Genomic DNA, 18,518 nt, shown 5'->3' with positions numbered 1-18,518 from the left:
ATTAAATAAAAAACAAATTAAAAAAGCAGAAATCATATATATATATTCTTTCCAAAATATATTCAATTTCTATAAATAACAAATACTTTTCGAAAATACATTTTTCATCATAAAAATTAATCAAATTTAAATTCAAATTATAGTAAAGTATAATTATAGAAAATCTTGTCCGAAAAGTAAACTATTTATAAGAAAGAATTCATTTATTCTTTTTAGTTTAAGGATCATTCGTTTTCACTTTCAATTTGCATAACCTTCTAAAATTTGTTTTAGTTATATAATATCCTATTATATGTGTGTGTGTGTATATATATATATATATATATATATATATATATATATAAATATAAAAATTTTTTTGGTCCTTAAACTTAACTTAACTCTATCAAAGACTATAAAATAGCTCGTTTTTGTATTTAGACTGTTTCATTAAATTTCTATTGATTTTTAAATTTTTAGATTGTTTAACAGGATAAGGTATATAAAATGTATTCAAAAAGTACCTGTAGATTATTCATTATATTATATATACATATGTATATAGATAAATATGTGTATATAGTGCTCATTACATTTAGTCTCGATATAAAGAAAAAAAATAAATCGCATTCGCAGTATACAAAAGAAAGCTGTATTGCAATTTTTTACTTGAATTATTATCTACAAATTAATTTGTGTCATATATTAAATTCCAAACCCAAAATACAAAATAATCAAAAGAAAATTAAAGTTTCACTCTCTTCTAGCATTTAGTCACAATAAACATTAATAATAATTAAGAATTTCACAAAAGTATGATCGAATTTATTTTATGAATAGTACAGATTGATATAATTAATCGATTAATTCGACATCACAAAATTACTCGTGATATAATGTACGTAAATGTATGTATGTATGTAGTGTAAATGTGCAATAATTAATTCGTCTATGTGTACATGTGTCTGTGTTTATGCTACATATAATAGTGAAACTTACGAGAAGAATACAGCTTATATACTAAATTCGTAAACGTATAGTTCACAAAATCCACTCCTCATTTTATTTCTTAGCGTAATCTTATCATAATTATTCATAGATTCGAACGCGAGCGTCTGTGTATGTATGTGTGTGTATGTGTAGTTAACAATCAATTTTTATGACTTTGTCTTTCCCTCTATTTCTCATCTTTATTTCTGTCTTCCGTCCAGTCGATCCCATTTCTCTCTCTTTTTCTCTCGAACTTTTAGCATCTAACTGTAATTAGATAAAAAATACAAAGCTTAGAAAAAGGAATCTTAGAATGAACTGCTTTTTCGTGTCTTTCTTTTCTTTCTTTTCACTCTTATCGCGAGAAAGGACGTTGCTGTGTCTTTGCGGCGAATTTTGATCACACGAATGCAGAATTTTCGCCATGTCGTACAATGATAGGATTTTTTTCTATCCAATCATATCAATTTCACACAAAAGCCCTCGTCCCCTCGGAGGCGCATTCAAGCGTTGTAATTTTTCTTTACTGTTGCGTTAATTTTTTCTGATTCTCTTGTTTTGTTTCCTTTTTTTTTTGTTTATTTGGGAAAATAATTTCTTTTTTTTTTAACTTTTTAATTATTTTTTATTTTTTTTTAATTAGCGGGACTAATATATTAATACCGTCTGTCGCGGGAATCCGAGCGTGAACGGCGATCGCGGCTACGGCTCCGAGTCAGTGATCTCCTGCGGGGACTGCGAGACCTCGACCTAAAAGATTAAAGACAATTTAGATATCGTTTTCATTTTGGAGTGATCGATGGGATTATTAGAAACCGCTTCTCCGCTCCATTACGAGCTTTTCAAATCGCCATTTTAATCATCGTAATATAAACAACAAGTAATATTAATATTACTGTAGCATATTAATACGTAAAATCTTCATATATAAATATGTAATATAAATATTCGTAAATTTTATTAATTTTTAATTTTTATTGTGCATATATATAACGATATTATTTCAATAAAATATTTAATCAAAATTTACTAATATAAATAATTATTTATATAATTGTAATATGACAAATAAGCAATTATTAAAAATATAATAGAGTATCAAATTAATTTTTACATGTTAAACTAATATTTATATAAATTTTCAAAATAATTAAATTACTATTAGAGTAATTGCTTATATATAATTATTTTTTGTATTGGTTTTTCTTGAAAGAATTATTTATTAATCACTTAACTTTTAAATTGTTAAAAATAATTTAAAATATTAATTCAATTATATCTACTTATATTATTTCATAAGCGACTGAAATCTGAAGAATTATAATGTTGAATTTTTTTCTTTGTTCGAAACGGAGCGGAGCGACGTAATAGAACACAGATACGGAAAATCATCGCAAGGCAACTGCAAGAGAATTAGGATTATCTAATTTCTATTTTACCTAAAGGGTGATATATAAAAATTATATAGTTAGACAGGATTAACAATGCAAAATGATGACTCACCAATCGAATGTAAAATTAATTAAAGAAAAGATAGAGGATTAACTTTAGTAATCAAATTAAATCTTTTATCAATAAATGCGACATCTTTCAATATATATGATAGATGTAACAGATATATCACTTTATATTTATGTTACATGTGTGTATCGGCTTGGAATTCTCCACAATTCAATTAAACATTGATTATACTCATTTCTAAAAATTCGATTTCAAGAACAATTTGAAAGCTTTTTCTATTTGGTCCTTTAATAAAGATATTAAGTCTTCACCGAAACAGGCAGAATTCCTCGCCGAAACGACAGCAATAAATCCAAAATAATAACTGCATATAATTCTGAAAATAAGAAAAAAAATAAAAACAAAAAAATAGAAATAGATAGAGATAGATAAAAAATCTTTGAAAATCGGTGAAATACCAGACAACTGTGAACATGTAGTGGTGGTTGGTGGTAGTTGGTTGGGTGGTGGTGGGATGGTGTGTAGTAGGTGGTGATCATTTCGCTTTTTTTGCGTTCGCTCTCGAGAAGATCTTTCGGCGGCAACTCTCGCGCGCTCAGTTGTCGTCGTGGCTAAACACACGTCCCTAAGTGATGGTCGACGAGTAGGAGCAGTAGCAGTAGTGGTAGTAGCAGTGGCGGTAATGCTAGTAGTAGCAGTGGTGAAATAGAAACGTCGATATCGAAACGACGAACGGTCGAGAAGACAGTCGTTCGCAGTCGAATGGAGAGACGCGCCGATGAATAAAATTATTGTGTGGAAAATCTTTTTTTTTTTTGGCATCGCGCGATTGATTCGTTCAAGATGGTGGCGGTCGATGGGTGACGTTTTTTTCTCACGGTGGCGAATTTTTTTTGGCGATTAACTCAGTGCGTACCACTGCCCCCCCGGGCTAAAGCTGAGACGAAGAGTCGAAGAACGTGGATCACAACAACACCCGGTGATCGGTCGATCGGTCGGTTGGTGGTTGGTGGTGGTGATGGTGGTAGTGGTGGAAGAGTAGTAGTAGTAGTAATAATAATAGTAGTAGTAGTAGTGGTGGTAGTTATCGAAGGGGACAATCTCGTAGAACGATGGACGGTTTGTTTTGCAGTGCAACGATGGCGAACGGGGGGACAGCAACAAAAGAGGCAACGTTTTTTTTCTTTTTTCTTTTAAGATGGCATTCTCGGCACTGACAGTACTCCGGCAGCACGCGAACTGTTGTTTGTCGGTTGTTGCACCATTATATGTGCTGTGTGCGCGTTGCAACACCACAACGCACAACTTCGACGGACGACGTGACGTGACGTGACGTGACGTGACAGACGTACGGACGGCTTCCTATATACTCGGTGACTTGGTGGTGACTGATGGTGACTTGGTTGATTGGGAAGTTAGTGGGCAGGCAGGCATATATATATTTTTGTTCAGTTTTGTTCGATTGGCGACGATTGCGAGATTGACAATTTTGCATTTTTTTTTCGCGTACGAGTACGCTTTTTCACGGTGGCTGTAGTAGTAGTAGTAGTAGTAGAAGTAGCAGTAGTAGTGGCGGGGAGACGAGCAGAGCTAGGAGCTGACGCTGGTAGAATCTGCAAACGTCAGTTTTAGCAATATAATCATCAACGTTATCATACTCCTGGCCACTATATCGAGTATTTTTTTTTTTGGTTTTCAAACTTTTATAATTTCCAAAAAAAAAAAAAAAAACAAAAAAAAAAGATTTTGCGAATCGAAATTGCATACACATGCTCGCCTTTCGCCGTTTATTACCGATTGATTTTTGCATTCTCCTTTATCCTAGACTGCCCACTCGAATGCATACGAAAAAAAGAAGAGAGGACCTCTCTGTGCTTCGTGCTCATCGACTCGGATCTATATGTGATGGATCTATATTGCTCCGGTTACACATCACATTCTCGTCGCGACGCATCGAGCACACGTGGATTTTTTATCGAGTATAACAAAAAAAAATTAATAAGCTTTTTAAATTCGGATTATACTCAAATTATAATTCTTCACCTTGTTCATACTGCGGTGCGTGTGCGATGAGAAGTGACAAAAAGCACGAGTGTTTACCTTATTCGACTAAAACATCTTCTGGTATCCGAAGTCTTAAGAAAGTGACAATCAAAAGTCGTAAAAATATAAATAAAAATTTAAAATATTTGTTGTTCAAGAAAATAAAAAGAAATTTTTACTATATGTTACTTTCTTATAATTACAAAGAAGAGAAATATCATTATTAATTAATAAAAAAGTATTAGAAATATTAAAAGTATTAGAAATATTAAGCAATTAAAAGTTGTAATTAATTAAAAAATTATAACTAAAAAATTTTGAGAGATCTGGAATATATTTTAAATTATTACTATTAAGAAAATATTATTCATTATTTGTTATTGTTATTAAATAATTTATTGTTACTAGAATAATTTTGTTTTTTTTGGTTGCAACCTTATTATAAAGCTGTCATTCTCGACTTCAGATACCGAAGAGATTCCTCCTTTCGAGTCACTTAAAGATCAAAATCAATAATGATCAATAATGATACGGTAATTTTAAGAAACTCAAAACTCTATAAGTGCAAGGTGCATTTTATTTCTCCCGAAATTATCGCGCTGACATCATGCATTCTTCTCGATTTTGACTCTCTCTTTCTTTTGCTTTATTCTATTACATAATTTTTAAATCTTCCTCATTTTCATTTACCATCGTATCATTTGTTCACAGTCATATGTTCTTTCCAAAATTCGATTGTTAATCAAGCATTATTCGCTTTTTTATCGTAATTCGAGTGTTCACGATTCGCCACGCGATTAATTACCCCCTTAAAATATCTTTTAATCCTCCAATTATAAATTTCAAACTTAAAAAGAGAACGATGATGAAATTAATTAATTAGCAGAAATGAATTTTCATAGAAAATTTGTTAAGTTACGTGAAAGGTAAACTCTATTTTTGTCATGGCCATTGATTAATCTATTTACTATTAATTTATTTCCAGCATCGTTCTTCGAATGTCTCTAAATGTTTTGAGCGACTACTATTTTTAGTGATTTATGTAGACAATGCGTGCAACACACACACACACTCTCTCTCTCTCTCTCTACAAGCATGCGTATGTTATGACAAATATAAAATCGCGAAATGTGTATACCTACTGATTATCATCTAGTTTCTTTCGCCAGATAGAGTCTGAAAAACTTTCGCGAAGCGAGATACGAAAAATAATTAAATGACATGAGAAGAAGAATGAATTACCTGGCATAGCGACTACACGATCTTCGTGGACTTCTCGACCAAGATCTACAAAAAAATTAAAAAGAACTAATGTATGTCTGCCAATATATATCGCCGGCGGTGGGCTCACATATTTTTTTTTTTAGTAGTACCTGAAAACTGTACCTAATTTTGACAGCAAAGAAAACAAAGACAGAGAAAGAGAAAGAAAGGGAGAGAGAGAATGGATCTTTTTGAGATGATGAGAAAAGAGGAGCGGAAAAATCTTACCTCGGATAACGATCCAGGGATTTTCTACAGGAACTGCGTGACCTGGACCTAAAAATGTATGAAAGAAAGGGAAAAAATATTTCATATGTGAAACCAATTGTTTGCTGAAGCGTGTACCTAAAGACACTAAAATAGATGAGAGGGAAATAATGAAAGAAAGAGATAGAAACAAATATTGACTGATAATCAAAAACAGAAATTGTTATCTCGACATTTGTCGTGCTAAGATAAAAGATTGTAAAATATTTTTCTAAAAATTAACAATGTAATGAAGTAACGTAAAAAATACGTGCTTTATACATATGTATCATTAATATACACATTAACAAAAAAGTTTATTATAATTTATTAGTAGCGATAAAAAAAAGTTGTTAAAAAAATTAAATAATTCAATTCGACAATTATTTAATTAAATTCGTAAGAAAAGATGTGAAAATATTTATTACCATTATATATGTATATTTCTCTATATTTTTTAAAATTAGATTTAAAGCCAGAACTTTATTCTATGAATATATTGAGTTACATTATTTATGCAGTTAGAATTCATAAATATTTAAATTATATAGAATTCATTAATATTTAAATTTTTTACACTGCGTAAACAAAAACTACTTATTGATATCTAATATTATCCTCTCAATTCATTTTGATTTATCTTCTTTCAATAGCTTTTATCTTAGTACATCAAACTAAATTGTAATGTCTCAATATCTCTCTGTCCACACAAACATGCAGTGTAAATTTAGCCATGCTCTGACTAATCCCTGATATTGACCTTTCACCATACTCATGCAGACTTAACATCTAATCCTGGTGTAATTTGTACAAAAACGTATCACACGACATATTTGAATAATTGGGCATTTCGAACTGCGAACTCATGATCGTAAACGAGGAGGAAGATTAGCCAGACACATGACGTTCGAGACAGAAAGAGAGAAAAAGTTTTATATATATAAAAAAAAAAAAGAATACGATGTATAAATATATAATACTAAACTATACGTTTATCGGCATTCCCCTACACACAGAGACATAAGAGAGAAAAAAATATCGAATTACATGGTAGTGATGTGCATAAAAATGTTCACTGAGGAAAAAAAACCCGTACTTCGTTTGTTTCCCTGATAAGAGCGCGCTCCTATTTTTAAGATAAGAAAGAGATGCTCATCTCCATAATCTCATAAATACCTATGTTGGCAAGGGGCTTTTAGTTAGTTTCTGTCACAGCTCTAACATTTTTCTTGCTGCAAAGTTCGCGATTTTTGTGAAACGGCGCAAGTTTCTTTACCTCGAATATCTAGGACCGGGTCTGCGTCCACCACCGCCTCGCCGACTTCTCCCAGATGACATTTCTACTCGCACTCTGGTACCACACAAGTGTCTGAAAGAAAAAATATTTTCAGTTGCAAAGAAAAACAATTTTACCATCCTGAATTATTTTTTTATTCCTTTGACAAGAAGCGATAATTATGAAGAGATTGTATAAGTGATAATTGTGGCAGATATATATAATAATTATCTAATCAATACTCAATAATTACAATCCATTCATTAAAGCTTTTTTAGCAATTTATACAATTTATCCTATTATTTACAATTTTGCTTATTTTATATCATTACTTAATAATTTATATATAATCATATATAAAGGGTTCAGAATTATTACAAAAATTACAAATGATTAAACTTACATTCCATCTAATCCTCTCACTGCATCTTCGGCATCTCGTGGATCCTCAAATTCCACAAATGCGAAACCAGGTGGATTTCTGGCTACCCACACGTTTCTCAGTGGACCATACTTACTGAACTTACCCTCTATTTCATGTTTGCTAGCACTACTGCCCAGATTACCAACATAAACCTTGCAGGACAGATCCCATTCACGATAGCGCGACATTTTCTACCTGTAAATTTTATTATCAAGTAAGTACAAATATAATCTAAATATTCATAATACTATTAACATATGATATACAAATATATTTATATATAAAATTGCAATATTCAATATCAAATGATTTTCTTCAACAAAAAGTCACAATCAAACTTTTGATAAACTTGGATAAATATGTAATATATATGGCAAATGTTTGAAAACTTTTAACTTCTTGCTTGAAAATATCTAACATTTTATATTTATCACACTATACATGTAAAACATATAAAGATAACACACACATATATAAAAAGTTTATCATCAAAACAATAATTCATAATTCATGATGATACGAATATTGATGATACGAATATTTTCTATTTTCATTGACATTTCCATTAATACATTAACATAACAAAGTCCATTCACTGATATATATGCACATAATTCTAAAGTTCATGGTCTCTAACATGCTCATTAAAATGTAAGAATAATGTCAGAATAATCAAAATATTTTTATTAATAAATAATGAATTCTTGGATCTATACTTCTTCCTACAAATGCGATAATGGAAAAATTCTAAAGAAAAGTATTCTACCATTCTTTCAATCAATCGAAAGCCGCGCATCGTGTCCAAATTCATTAATTATTATTGAGATTAATAATTGTAACGACGCCATGTCGCGGTCGCTATCGAATCTTCGTTTTTAGCTCCCTCCCCCCCTTCTTTGACAGGTTTTAAATTTTTCACAGATGTACATGCGTTGCTCCAAGTAACAATTTTAATTAAAATAAATAAATAAAATTTAATATTCGTCTCTGAATGATCCTTTTTTGCTATTTTCGTTTGTCGAACGTGATAACGAAAAGGCGTTTTCTTCGTTGCCGAAATGACGCCATGGAAAAATGCGTCTTCCAATAATCGCAGCAATCTTTCATTTGACGTCAATGGGCGAATATCCCATATATAACCTAAAAATAGATTCGAAAATGGCGTTTTGTTAAATGATCCATACCTTTGAAAGAAGTCGCTATTAGATCAGCAGAATCTGCTGGAACAACACGATCGGCCACCACACGTAGAATCCGACGAACTTCACAAAATGGCGTCTCTCAAAGGAGTCACCTAACACCTAACCCACCTAGCTTTACCCCCACCTCGCCTAACTCAACCTTAACTCAACCTTACCTTACAGCCAGTTCGGCGCGGTCATAGACATATAAAATATATATATAGACGGGCATTGGCTGGTGATACATCGACGTAAGAGAGAGTAAAGGTGCAATTTCATTGACGCTAAAAAGTAGCGTCAATGAAATTCCACCTTAAAGGTGCGGCCTCATTGACGCTAAAAAGTAGCGTCAATGAGGCCGCACCTTAAAGCGGCCTTTTCATTGACGCTACTTTTTAGCGTCAATGAAATTGCACCTTAACAGTTGGCAGCCCTACGAGATAAGGCTGTGCAGCACTGCGCGTATATAAAATAAATTTGAAATCGCTTCTAGCCTAACCATCTTTACGCGATCGACTTTATTTGAATTGCACGGCATCGCATCGAATTATGATGCGGCGCCGATTTGTTCGAACGTAATTCGGGACATCGCGATGCTGTATAAGCGTCGAATGAGCACGAATTGTTATGCAAATATGATAAATCACATCTACTCACTGTTCACCGGCTGTTCCACAGGCCGCTCCACTCGCTCGCCTCGGGACGTCCCATTCCGATCTTGATATGCACACGATATGATCAACGCGAACGCGCGACACTTTATTCGGCACTCCCGATATTCGCTCGCATCCGATAATCATCATCAAGGGCGCAAATAACGCGACGCGACTTTGCTCCATCTTCGCGATCGCGCTATCACTGAACTGTGAAAAATAGCTGTCGCGCACTTTCACCGACATATTATGAAAGTCGCGCGATCATCCTTGGACACTTTCGACGCTCTTTCACTCGCGATATTCGTTTAAAAACGGTTAAAAGACGCGAAAAATGCGGACGTACGACGATCCGTGTAACTGCGTATGACTCCGATCACGTATGACGCGTATGACGTAGCAGTGACGCGCTAACATGGCGGCCGAACCAGTGCGCAGAAACGAACGCGCGCACTGGTTCGGCCGCCATGTTAGCGCGTCATACGTGAATCGGAGTCATACGCAGTTACACGGATCGTCGTACGTCCGCATTTTTCGCGTCTTTTAACCGTTTTTAAACGAATATCGCGAGTGAAAGAGTGTCGAAAGTGTCCAAGGATGATCGCGCGACTTTCATAATATGTCGGTGAAAGTGCGCGACAGCTATTTTTTACAGTTCAGTGATAGCGCGATCGCGAAGATGGAGCGAAGTCGCGTCGCGTTATTTGCGTCCTTGATGATGATTATCGGATGCGAGCGAATATCGGGAGTGCCGAATAAAGTGTCGCGCGTTCGCGTTGATGATATCGTGTGCATCAAGATCGGAATGGGACGTCCCGAGGCGAGCGAGTGGAGCGGCCTGTGGAACAGCCGGTGAACGGTGAGTAGATGTGATTTATCATATTTGCGTGACAATTCGTGCTCATTCGACGCTTATACAGCATCGCGATGTCCCGAATTACGTTCGAACAAATCGGCGCCGCATCATAATTCAATACGATGCCGTGCAATTCAAATAAAGTCGATCGCGTAAAGATGGTTAGGCTAGAAGCGATTTCAAATTTATTTTATATACGCGCAGTGCTGCACAGCCTATCTCGTAGGGCTGCCAACTGTTAAGGTGCAATTTCATTGACGCTAAAAAGTAGCGTCAATGAAAAGGCCGCTTAAGTTTAGAGATAAATATTGATGAGATTCATCTTAGAATATGATTTTTTTATTCGATTATATATTTATAATTGGTTATAATTTATATTGGGTTACTTTTTGAGTCGAACTGCTCACATATCGAAATCGTTGATGCTTCCTTTACTGTAATAATTCTGTCTACTGTAATAATTCTGTCTTCCTTGCATTTTGTATGTCTATGGATCGCCATTTTCAGCTGTGTTCAAAAATTTACTTGCTTTTTGACGTTTACGCCGATAAATAGATTTTTGAACGCATCTGAAATGCGCGCACATGTGACGTAATTTGACATGAATGACATTTAAATTGAAATTAACTAACAGCCTGATGAATTATGAACAAGTCTCTTCAATAAAAAATTATCTTTCAGTGCATTAAATAGTTCTGGAAAAATTAGACTTGAAGTGTGATTTGAAAATTTATAAACTTTTTACACGACATGTAGATTAATCATATATTTATAAATAGCATAGATAATAAATAAGGAAGTTGAGAAATGTGAATATTTGTAATAAAATATAATTAATGTGAATTGATTTATGTCATGCGCGTGACTTTTTCTATTTCTGTATTTATTAATTAATAATAATCATTATTTATAAATAATAATTAAATAAAATAATAATATAATAATATAATAAAATAATATGTTAAATAAAATAAATAATAATTATTTTCTATGAATAATTATTATTCATATAATTATTTTCTATTTCTATGTGTATACATATTGTATCAGTAAAGAAAAGAATGAGAGACGACATAGAATGAATTTTCAATAACATATTCGGCCTTCATAGAGTAAACAAACGCTAGTACGTTTTTGTTTATGTAACACGGCCTTGTGATCATTTGCGCGGTGACACTCGAGCAATAAAGTAGTAGTATGAAATGACTCGCATATTATCGAATTCTTTTTCCAAACATTATCACAAAACTAATTTGCTATAATTGAACCAATTCGAGAACGCGCAGTAAAACAATTAAATGACAAAATCATATAGTTAACGTTTTGCGAAATATATTAGTCGTTTAGTAAATAATTAATCTATATACTTCAAAATACTTGTATAATTTAATATTCTACTCATATAATATTTAAAACGTAAAATATTTCGGTAACGATCAAATTAGGTTTGATCTTGACGTAAAAACAATACCGCGTTATATTTACGCACGTATAATGCGTATTATGAATTTATTATTCGCACAGTGACATTTGAACAATAAAGTAATAGTGCGAAATACTTCGTCGAATTCTTTTTCTAAACGTGATCGAATTATTATCAAAATCTAAAATTTTCTTATGATTATTAAACTTTTGATAAACGATATAAAATGTATTGTGACGTCTTCATCGAACCGCGATTATTGCAACTAAAAATCGAGACATCAGAGAAATTATAAAATATCGTTTCATAAATATAATTTCTTCGATTATCGTATATCTAATAAAAATTATTTCTCTAATAATTTTTTAGAGTCATATCTTGTCTAATACTTTAAATTTTTATAAAATGCAAGTATAAATTAATTATTAATTAAATGGTATATCACATTTTAATCTTTCGATCTTATTAATGTATTCATATTGGTGTACATATTATATAACAGCAATAATAGCATTATTATAGCGAGTGGCTTATAATTTTGGTCTTGTGTAAACGTCGAATGAATCGTTTTCCGAGTTGCTTTTATAACATAATAAAGCACGTATCTCTCGTATTGTTTCGTAATTAGCAGTGCTGTGTAAAGTGTCTTAAGAAATTATTACTTCTAATTATAATTAATCGTGTTTTCGCGAGTGAATTGCCACGAGGAAGCAAAAGATAAAGAAGAAAGGAAAAGATTTAAAAAAGCATCGGGCAACATACGGAGCAACAAGAGAGATATATGCGGTGAGTAATTTATACATTATTCATTATTTTTAAAATAGACATGTTACTCATTCTTTTTTATTTCCTCAATAATGATTTAAAGTTTATTCAAATTTTATTTTAAATTATTTAAAATATCTATATAATAAAATATTTTTGTATCAATTAATATTTTTATATAGATTCTTTTTAAATATTTTAAAAAATATTTCTTAATATAATTATTTAGATATCTTATATGTAAGAATTATATATAAGAATTTCTTTTTTTATTCCTATTTATAAGAATTTTTTTTTATATAGTCTTTATACTATATCTTTCTTTATATTTTTAAAAAATGTTTTCAAAATTTAATTATGCAATTTGCAATATTAAATATCTGTTCAAAAGATAAATAATAAAATTTATAATAAAATTTATCGCACAGAATAGTTAGTTTTACAAAATGAATTATTTTGTACATTTCACACAAAAAGTGAAATAACATGTTTATTTACATGTCCATCTGTCCATCGATTTTCTTATCGTGTACAAGTGATTTATATGTCTCAAATTAATTTGTCACAAATTTTTTGCATTCATCTTAGTTGTGTGTTACACAAACGTTTATAATAACATTGATGCAATTCAGAGAATTTTCTTTAAACTTGGTTTATTAAAGATATGCTTAACATTTTAAAGTAATCGTTTGCATAAAAAATAAATATTTGTTATTATATTCTTTTATTTTTTAGCTATAAAATAACGTTATAATTAATGTATATTAATATTAGTTTATAAAATACACAGAGAGTTTTAGAAATAGAAATAAATCATTCTTAGAATTAGAAATACATCTATTATATTAATAATCAAGAATTTTAGAAAATGTATATTTTACATTGTAAATTCAGATTCAAAGAAGATTATAAGTAAAAAAATCCTGAGCTAAAATATTTTCTTTAAAAAAAGTAGAATGATTTCTTAATATTTAAAAAAAAACATTTATTCCCACAAATCCAATTTATAGCTTCATTTTATTATAAAACAAAAATATTTTATTTTTTATATAAATGACAAAAAAAAATTATATTTTTCTTCTAAAATATTCTAAAAGTATTGCAGAACATAATTCATTTTTTATTGCCTAGATTTTGTTATAGAAGATTAAATTTACATCGACAATTTCTCAAATATTTTACATAAGAAATGGTACATAAAATATATATTTAGATTTAACTATATTCATGTTATACTATTTGTACTATTCATTAAATACAACTTGTATTGCATTCATTGTCAATGGAAAAAAGTCATGTTTACAATATATAAAGAAAAACAATTTTGCATTTTATTATTTGCAAGTTTATTTATGTGTCGTATCTTAAATAAAATACAAAAACGATCTAAAAATAAAATACAAAAAGATTAAAGGATTATATCAAAAATAAATATTTATTCCCATCTCGTCTTCTCGTTATATAGCCGTTATATAGAATATCAATAATAATGGTCATAAATTCACAAAAGTAATGATTAGATTTATTTTGTAAATAGCATACTTTGATACAATTAATCAATCAATCAGATGTATGCAATTCATGATGTAATATATAAATGTATGTGTAAATATGTCACAGAAACAATAGTATAATTCATCCGTGTATTTATAAGCTTCATATATAATAGCATATATATGAAATCATATTATAGCATCATATATGGAACTTACGAGAAGAATACACTTTGTACAATAAACATAATTCACATAATTTGTTGAATGTTTTTGGTTTTGTTTTTGTTTATCGTAGTTATTTTTAGTAATTTCAAACATGAGCACGTGTGTGTATGGATGTATAGATAATGAATTAACAATTTTCATTATGTACATACAAAAATTCGCTCTATCTTTTATCTTTTTATCTTCTTTTCTTCGGCATGTAAAATTGGCCCATTCCTTTTTCCCTCTCGCACTTTTAGCATCTAACTGTAATTGAATAAAAAGTACAAAGCTTAGAAAAAAAATCCTATTAAAATCGTATTTTTTCTCTTTTTTCGCAAGAGAGACATTTTTTTACTTTCGCGATGAACTTTGATTAAATCGGAATTTTCGCATTGTTGGGACAATGGTAAGATTTTTTTATCTATTTATGACGTCATAATATTACATCAATCAAAGAAATTATAAGAATATTAATATATCAGTAAAAAGAAATTATAACGTTCAAATGCCTCATACATTTTGTTACTGATGCATGCAATTTTTTGTTTTCTTTCCTATTTTGGGGAAATAACATTCTTTTTCGAATTAATTTATATTAATACCGTCTGTCACGAGAGTCCGAACGTGAACGGCGATCGCGACTGCGGCTTCGGGTCAATGATCTTCTGCGGGGACTGCGAGACCTCGATCTAAAAGATTAAAAACAGTTTAGATATCGCTTTCATCTTGAAGTAGGAGACAAATTGTTAGAACTGTTAAGTTTCTTCGTCCCATTACGAGCTTCGCGTATCGCTTTAAACAATATATAGATAACATATTATTATAAAATATTAATAATTACTTATCATTATAGTTTAGAAGCGATTGGAATTTGTAAAATTATAGTATCATATTCTGTTCGAAATGGGGCGCAGAAACGTAAAACACAGATATGAAAAATCATCGCAAGACAACTGCAAGAAAATTAGAATTATCTAATTTCTATTTTGCCTAAAGAGAATGATATATAAAAATTATATAATTAGACACGATTAATAATGAATTAATACAAAATGGCAGCTCACTAAATTGAATGCGAAACCAATTAAAGAAAGTATAAAGGATTAATTTTAATAATCAAGTTATAAATCTTTTATCAGTAATGTGACATCTCTTAATATATATCTCTTAATATCATCTTATATTACATATGTCGACTAAAAGTTCTCTGATTCAACTAAATATTGATTATATTTATTTCTGAAAATTTTATTAAGAGCAATTGAAAGGCTTTATTTATCTAGCCTCAATAACGGCATTAATTCTTTGTCGAATCAAACAGAACTCTTCGCCGAAAAGACAACAATAAATCTAAAACACCATGTCTGAATAAATCTAATTGTATATAATTGTAAAAAAAAAAGAAAAACAAACAAAAATAAAAAGTAGAAATAGAAAGATAGACATAAAAAATCTTTGAAAATCGGTGAAATACCAGACAACTGTGAACATGTGGTTGGTTGGTAGGTGGTGTGTAGGTGATCATTTTGCTTTTAGTGAATTTGTTCTCAAAGAGTCGAAGGTCGAGAAGATCTCTCGGCAGGAATTTTCGCGTGCTCAGTTGTCATCGTCGCTAACATATGTCCCTAAATGATGGTCGACGAGTAGGAGTAGTAGCAGTAGCAGTAGTAGTAGTAGTAGTAGTACTAGGTACTAGTAGTAGTAGTAGTAGTAGTAGCAGTAGTAGTAGTAGTAGCAGTAGCAGTAGCAGTAATACTAGTAGTAGCAGTGATGAAATCGAAACGTCGGTAGTGAAACGACGAACAGTCGAGAAGACAGTCGTTTGTAGTCGAATAAAGAAACGTGCCAATAGAACTACTGTGGAAGACCATTCTTTTTTTGGCATAGCGCGATGAATTCGTTTAAGATGATGACGGCTGATGATGACGTTTTTCTCACGACGGTGGATTTTTTTGACGTTTAATTCGATGCATATTACCGCCCCCCGGGCTAAAGTTGAGACGAAGAGTCGAAGAAGGTGGATCACAACATCCGGTGACCGGTTGGTGGTAGTGGTGGAAGAGTAGTAATAGTAGTAGTGGTTATCGAATGGGAGTCTCGTAGTAGAGCGACGAACGGTTTTGTTTCGGTTCAAGACGGTTTGTTTTAGCGATGCAACGATGCAGTCGAACCGGAAGACAGCAACAAAAGATGGCATTCTCGGTATTGACGGCACTCCGGCAGCACGCAAACTGTTGTTTCGGTTGTTGCGCTGTGTGTACTGTGTGCACGTCGCAACACCACAACGCAGAACCTCGACGGACGACATGTAGGTATGGACGGCTTCCTATTGGTGACTTGGTGGTGACTGATGGTGACTTGGTTGGGAAGTTAGTGGGCAGGCAGGCATATCTATGTATTTTTTGGTTCAGTTTTGTTCGATTGACGATTGCGAGATTGATAATTTTGCTTTTTTTAGCGTACGAATACGCTTTTTCACGGCGGTTGTAGTAGTAGTAGTAGAAGTAGCAGTAGTAGTGGCGGGGAGACGAGCAGAGCTAGGAGCTGACGCTGGTAGAATCTGCAAACGTTTTAGCAATATAATCATCAACGTTATCATACTCCTGGCCACTATAACACTTTTTTTTTATTTTCTCTTACTTTCATTATTTTCGAACAAAAAAAATTATAAATCGAAAACAAAATTGCATACATATTCTCGCTTTTCGCCGTTATGACTTAATTTTTGCATTTATCTTTATCCTAGACTGCCCACTCAAATGCATATGAAAAAAAGAGGAACTCTCTATGTTTCGTGCTTGGATCTATATATGATGTATCTATATATCGCTTCCATATATACAATTTTCTTATCGCGATGCATTCAGCATAAGTCGATTTTTTTACTGAATAAAACTGCAATTTTAAGATTAATAAATTAAAATTTTAATAGATTATGATTAATTATAATCCATACTACAATGTATGAAAAGTGATAAAAGCATGAGTGTTCGTCCTTTTCGATTAACATCTTTCTGTATCCAAAGTCCTAAAAATAGTAATGACACAAAAGAATATTTTAGATATTTACTATTCAAAATATATACTTTAAGGTACTTATTACTCAATAGAATCTCAAAATAATTGAAAAAATTTCAATATAATTATATATTAGTTCTTTTTATATTAGTCAGAATAAAAAATTATTAATTAGTAGAAAATATCAAACACGAAGTAACAAATTAGAAATCAATTCAAAAAATTCACGTAGAAGATTATTTTGTATTATTATCAATGAGAAAGTATTATTTATTATTATTGCTCGACAATTTGTTTTTTCGCAATTTTAATTTCCTCATCATATCATTGAACACGAAAAAATCCAATTTCATAAATATTTCTTATTATTTTAGACTTTAGATATCAAAAAGATCTTTTTCTCTTAAAGCACATAAAGAATAAAATCGATAATCGAATGATGATGTGACAAATTTACGTTTTAACTAATGCACATTTACAATTTAAAATTCTGCAAATGCAATTCTAATACTTTCAAAGCTACTACACACGCTAATATCACGCGTTTCTGGGAATTTCTCTATTCTGTTTTATTACATTATTTTTAAATGCTCCTCGTTTTTATCTATCGAATGATTTATTCACGATCCTATCTTTCTCCTGCATTCAATTGTCAATCAAGCATCAATTATTTTTCGTCTTTCTAAGGCACACGATTCATGACGCAATCGATTATCACCTTAAGACATCTCTCAACCTTCCAAATACAAGTTTTGATCGATTAAAAAGAGAACGATAATGAAATAATTAATTAACGAAGATCAATTTTCATAGAAATGTTAATAAAGTAGATAAAGTGTAAACTTTATTGTTTTTTCATGATTATTGATTAATTCGCCCATTAATTCGTTTCCAACATCGTTCTCCGAATTTCTAACTAGTTTTTAACGACTATAGTGATGATACAGATAATGCTATAGACATATATGTATAATATACAGAGCATGCTATAGATATATTTATAAATATCTATAAAATATGCATGTGCTATAATGAATACAAGCTTGTGAAATGTTTACATTTACTAGTTACCATCTGGTTTCTCTCGCTGAAACCTAGTCACATAGATCCTGAAAACTTTTAGAAAGCATGGTACGAAAAATAATCAAGCAGTGCAAAACAAAAAAAGAATCAATTACCTGGAATAGCGGCTAATTGGCACTCTTCGTGGGCTTCTCGACCAAGATCTACAAAAGAA

At 31.3% G+C, this 18,518-nt stretch overlaps 1 protein-coding gene and 1 non-coding gene across 6 annotated transcripts; both read right to left on the bottom strand.

Moving 5' to 3' along the window:
- Positions 1-1,215: 1,215 nt before the first annotated feature.
- Positions 1,216-9,008, bottom strand: LOC105259164 (RNA-binding protein 1). Of its 3 annotated transcripts, none has more exons than XM_011270926.3 (5): positions 8,867-9,004; positions 7,662-7,877; positions 7,259-7,351; positions 1,633-1,719; positions 1,216-1,236 (listed from the first exon to the last, which is right to left on the bottom strand). In XM_011270926.3, the coding sequence occupies exons 2-5, from the start codon at positions 7,868-7,870 to the stop codon at positions 1,233-1,235; spliced, it is 393 nt and encodes a 130-aa protein (XP_011269228.1). In that variant the 5' UTR covers positions 7,871-7,877; positions 8,867-9,004; the 3' UTR covers positions 1,216-1,232. The 3 variants fall into 3 exon arrangements, with proteins under 3 accessions (XP_011269228.1, XP_025270864.1, XP_011269229.1); XM_025415079.1 differs by lacking the exon at positions 8,867-9,004 and adding an exon at positions 8,449-8,468; XM_011270927.3 differs by lacking the exons at positions 1,216-1,236; positions 1,633-1,719 and adding an exon at positions 3,749-4,043 and having other exon boundaries at positions 8,867-9,008.
- Positions 9,009-13,986: 4,978 nt separating this feature from the next.
- Positions 13,987-18,517, bottom strand: LOC105259161. Of its 3 annotated transcripts, none has more exons than XR_003123714.1 (3): positions 18,460-18,517; positions 14,866-14,952; positions 13,987-14,527 (listed from the first exon to the last, which is right to left on the bottom strand). It is a non-coding gene; the product is annotated as an uncharacterized LOC105259161 (transcript). The 3 variants fall into 3 exon arrangements; XR_003123713.1 differs by lacking the exon at positions 18,460-18,517 and adding an exon at positions 15,738-16,554; XR_003123715.1 differs by lacking the exon at positions 18,460-18,517 and adding an exon at positions 16,242-16,554.
- Position 18,518: the final 1 nt, after the last annotated feature.

This window comes from Camponotus floridanus, unplaced genomic scaffold (assembly GCF_003227725.1).
Source record: "Camponotus floridanus strain SB8 unplaced genomic scaffold, Cflo_v7.5 scaffold97, whole genome shotgun sequence".
Lineage (NCBI taxonomy): Eukaryota > Metazoa > Arthropoda > Insecta > Hymenoptera > Formicidae > Camponotus > Camponotus floridanus.
This window is presented reverse-complemented; position numbering and strand designations above follow the sequence as displayed.

Bases quoted from the DNA above. Each gene is read 5' to 3' on its own strand.
- LOC105259164 (XM_011270927.3), bottom strand. From the start codon at position 7,870: ATGTCGCGCTATCGTGAATGGGATCTGTCCTGCAAGGTTTATGTTGGT. The intron at 7,352-7,661 runs GTAAGTTTAATC...TTTTTCTTTCAG, and splicing joins GTGAGAGGATTAGATGGAAT to ACACTTGTGTGGTACCAGAG. The intron at 4,044-7,258 runs GTAAAGAAACTT...TGACGTTTGCAG, and splicing joins CCCGGTCCTAGATATTCGAG to ATTCTACCAGCGTCAGCTCC.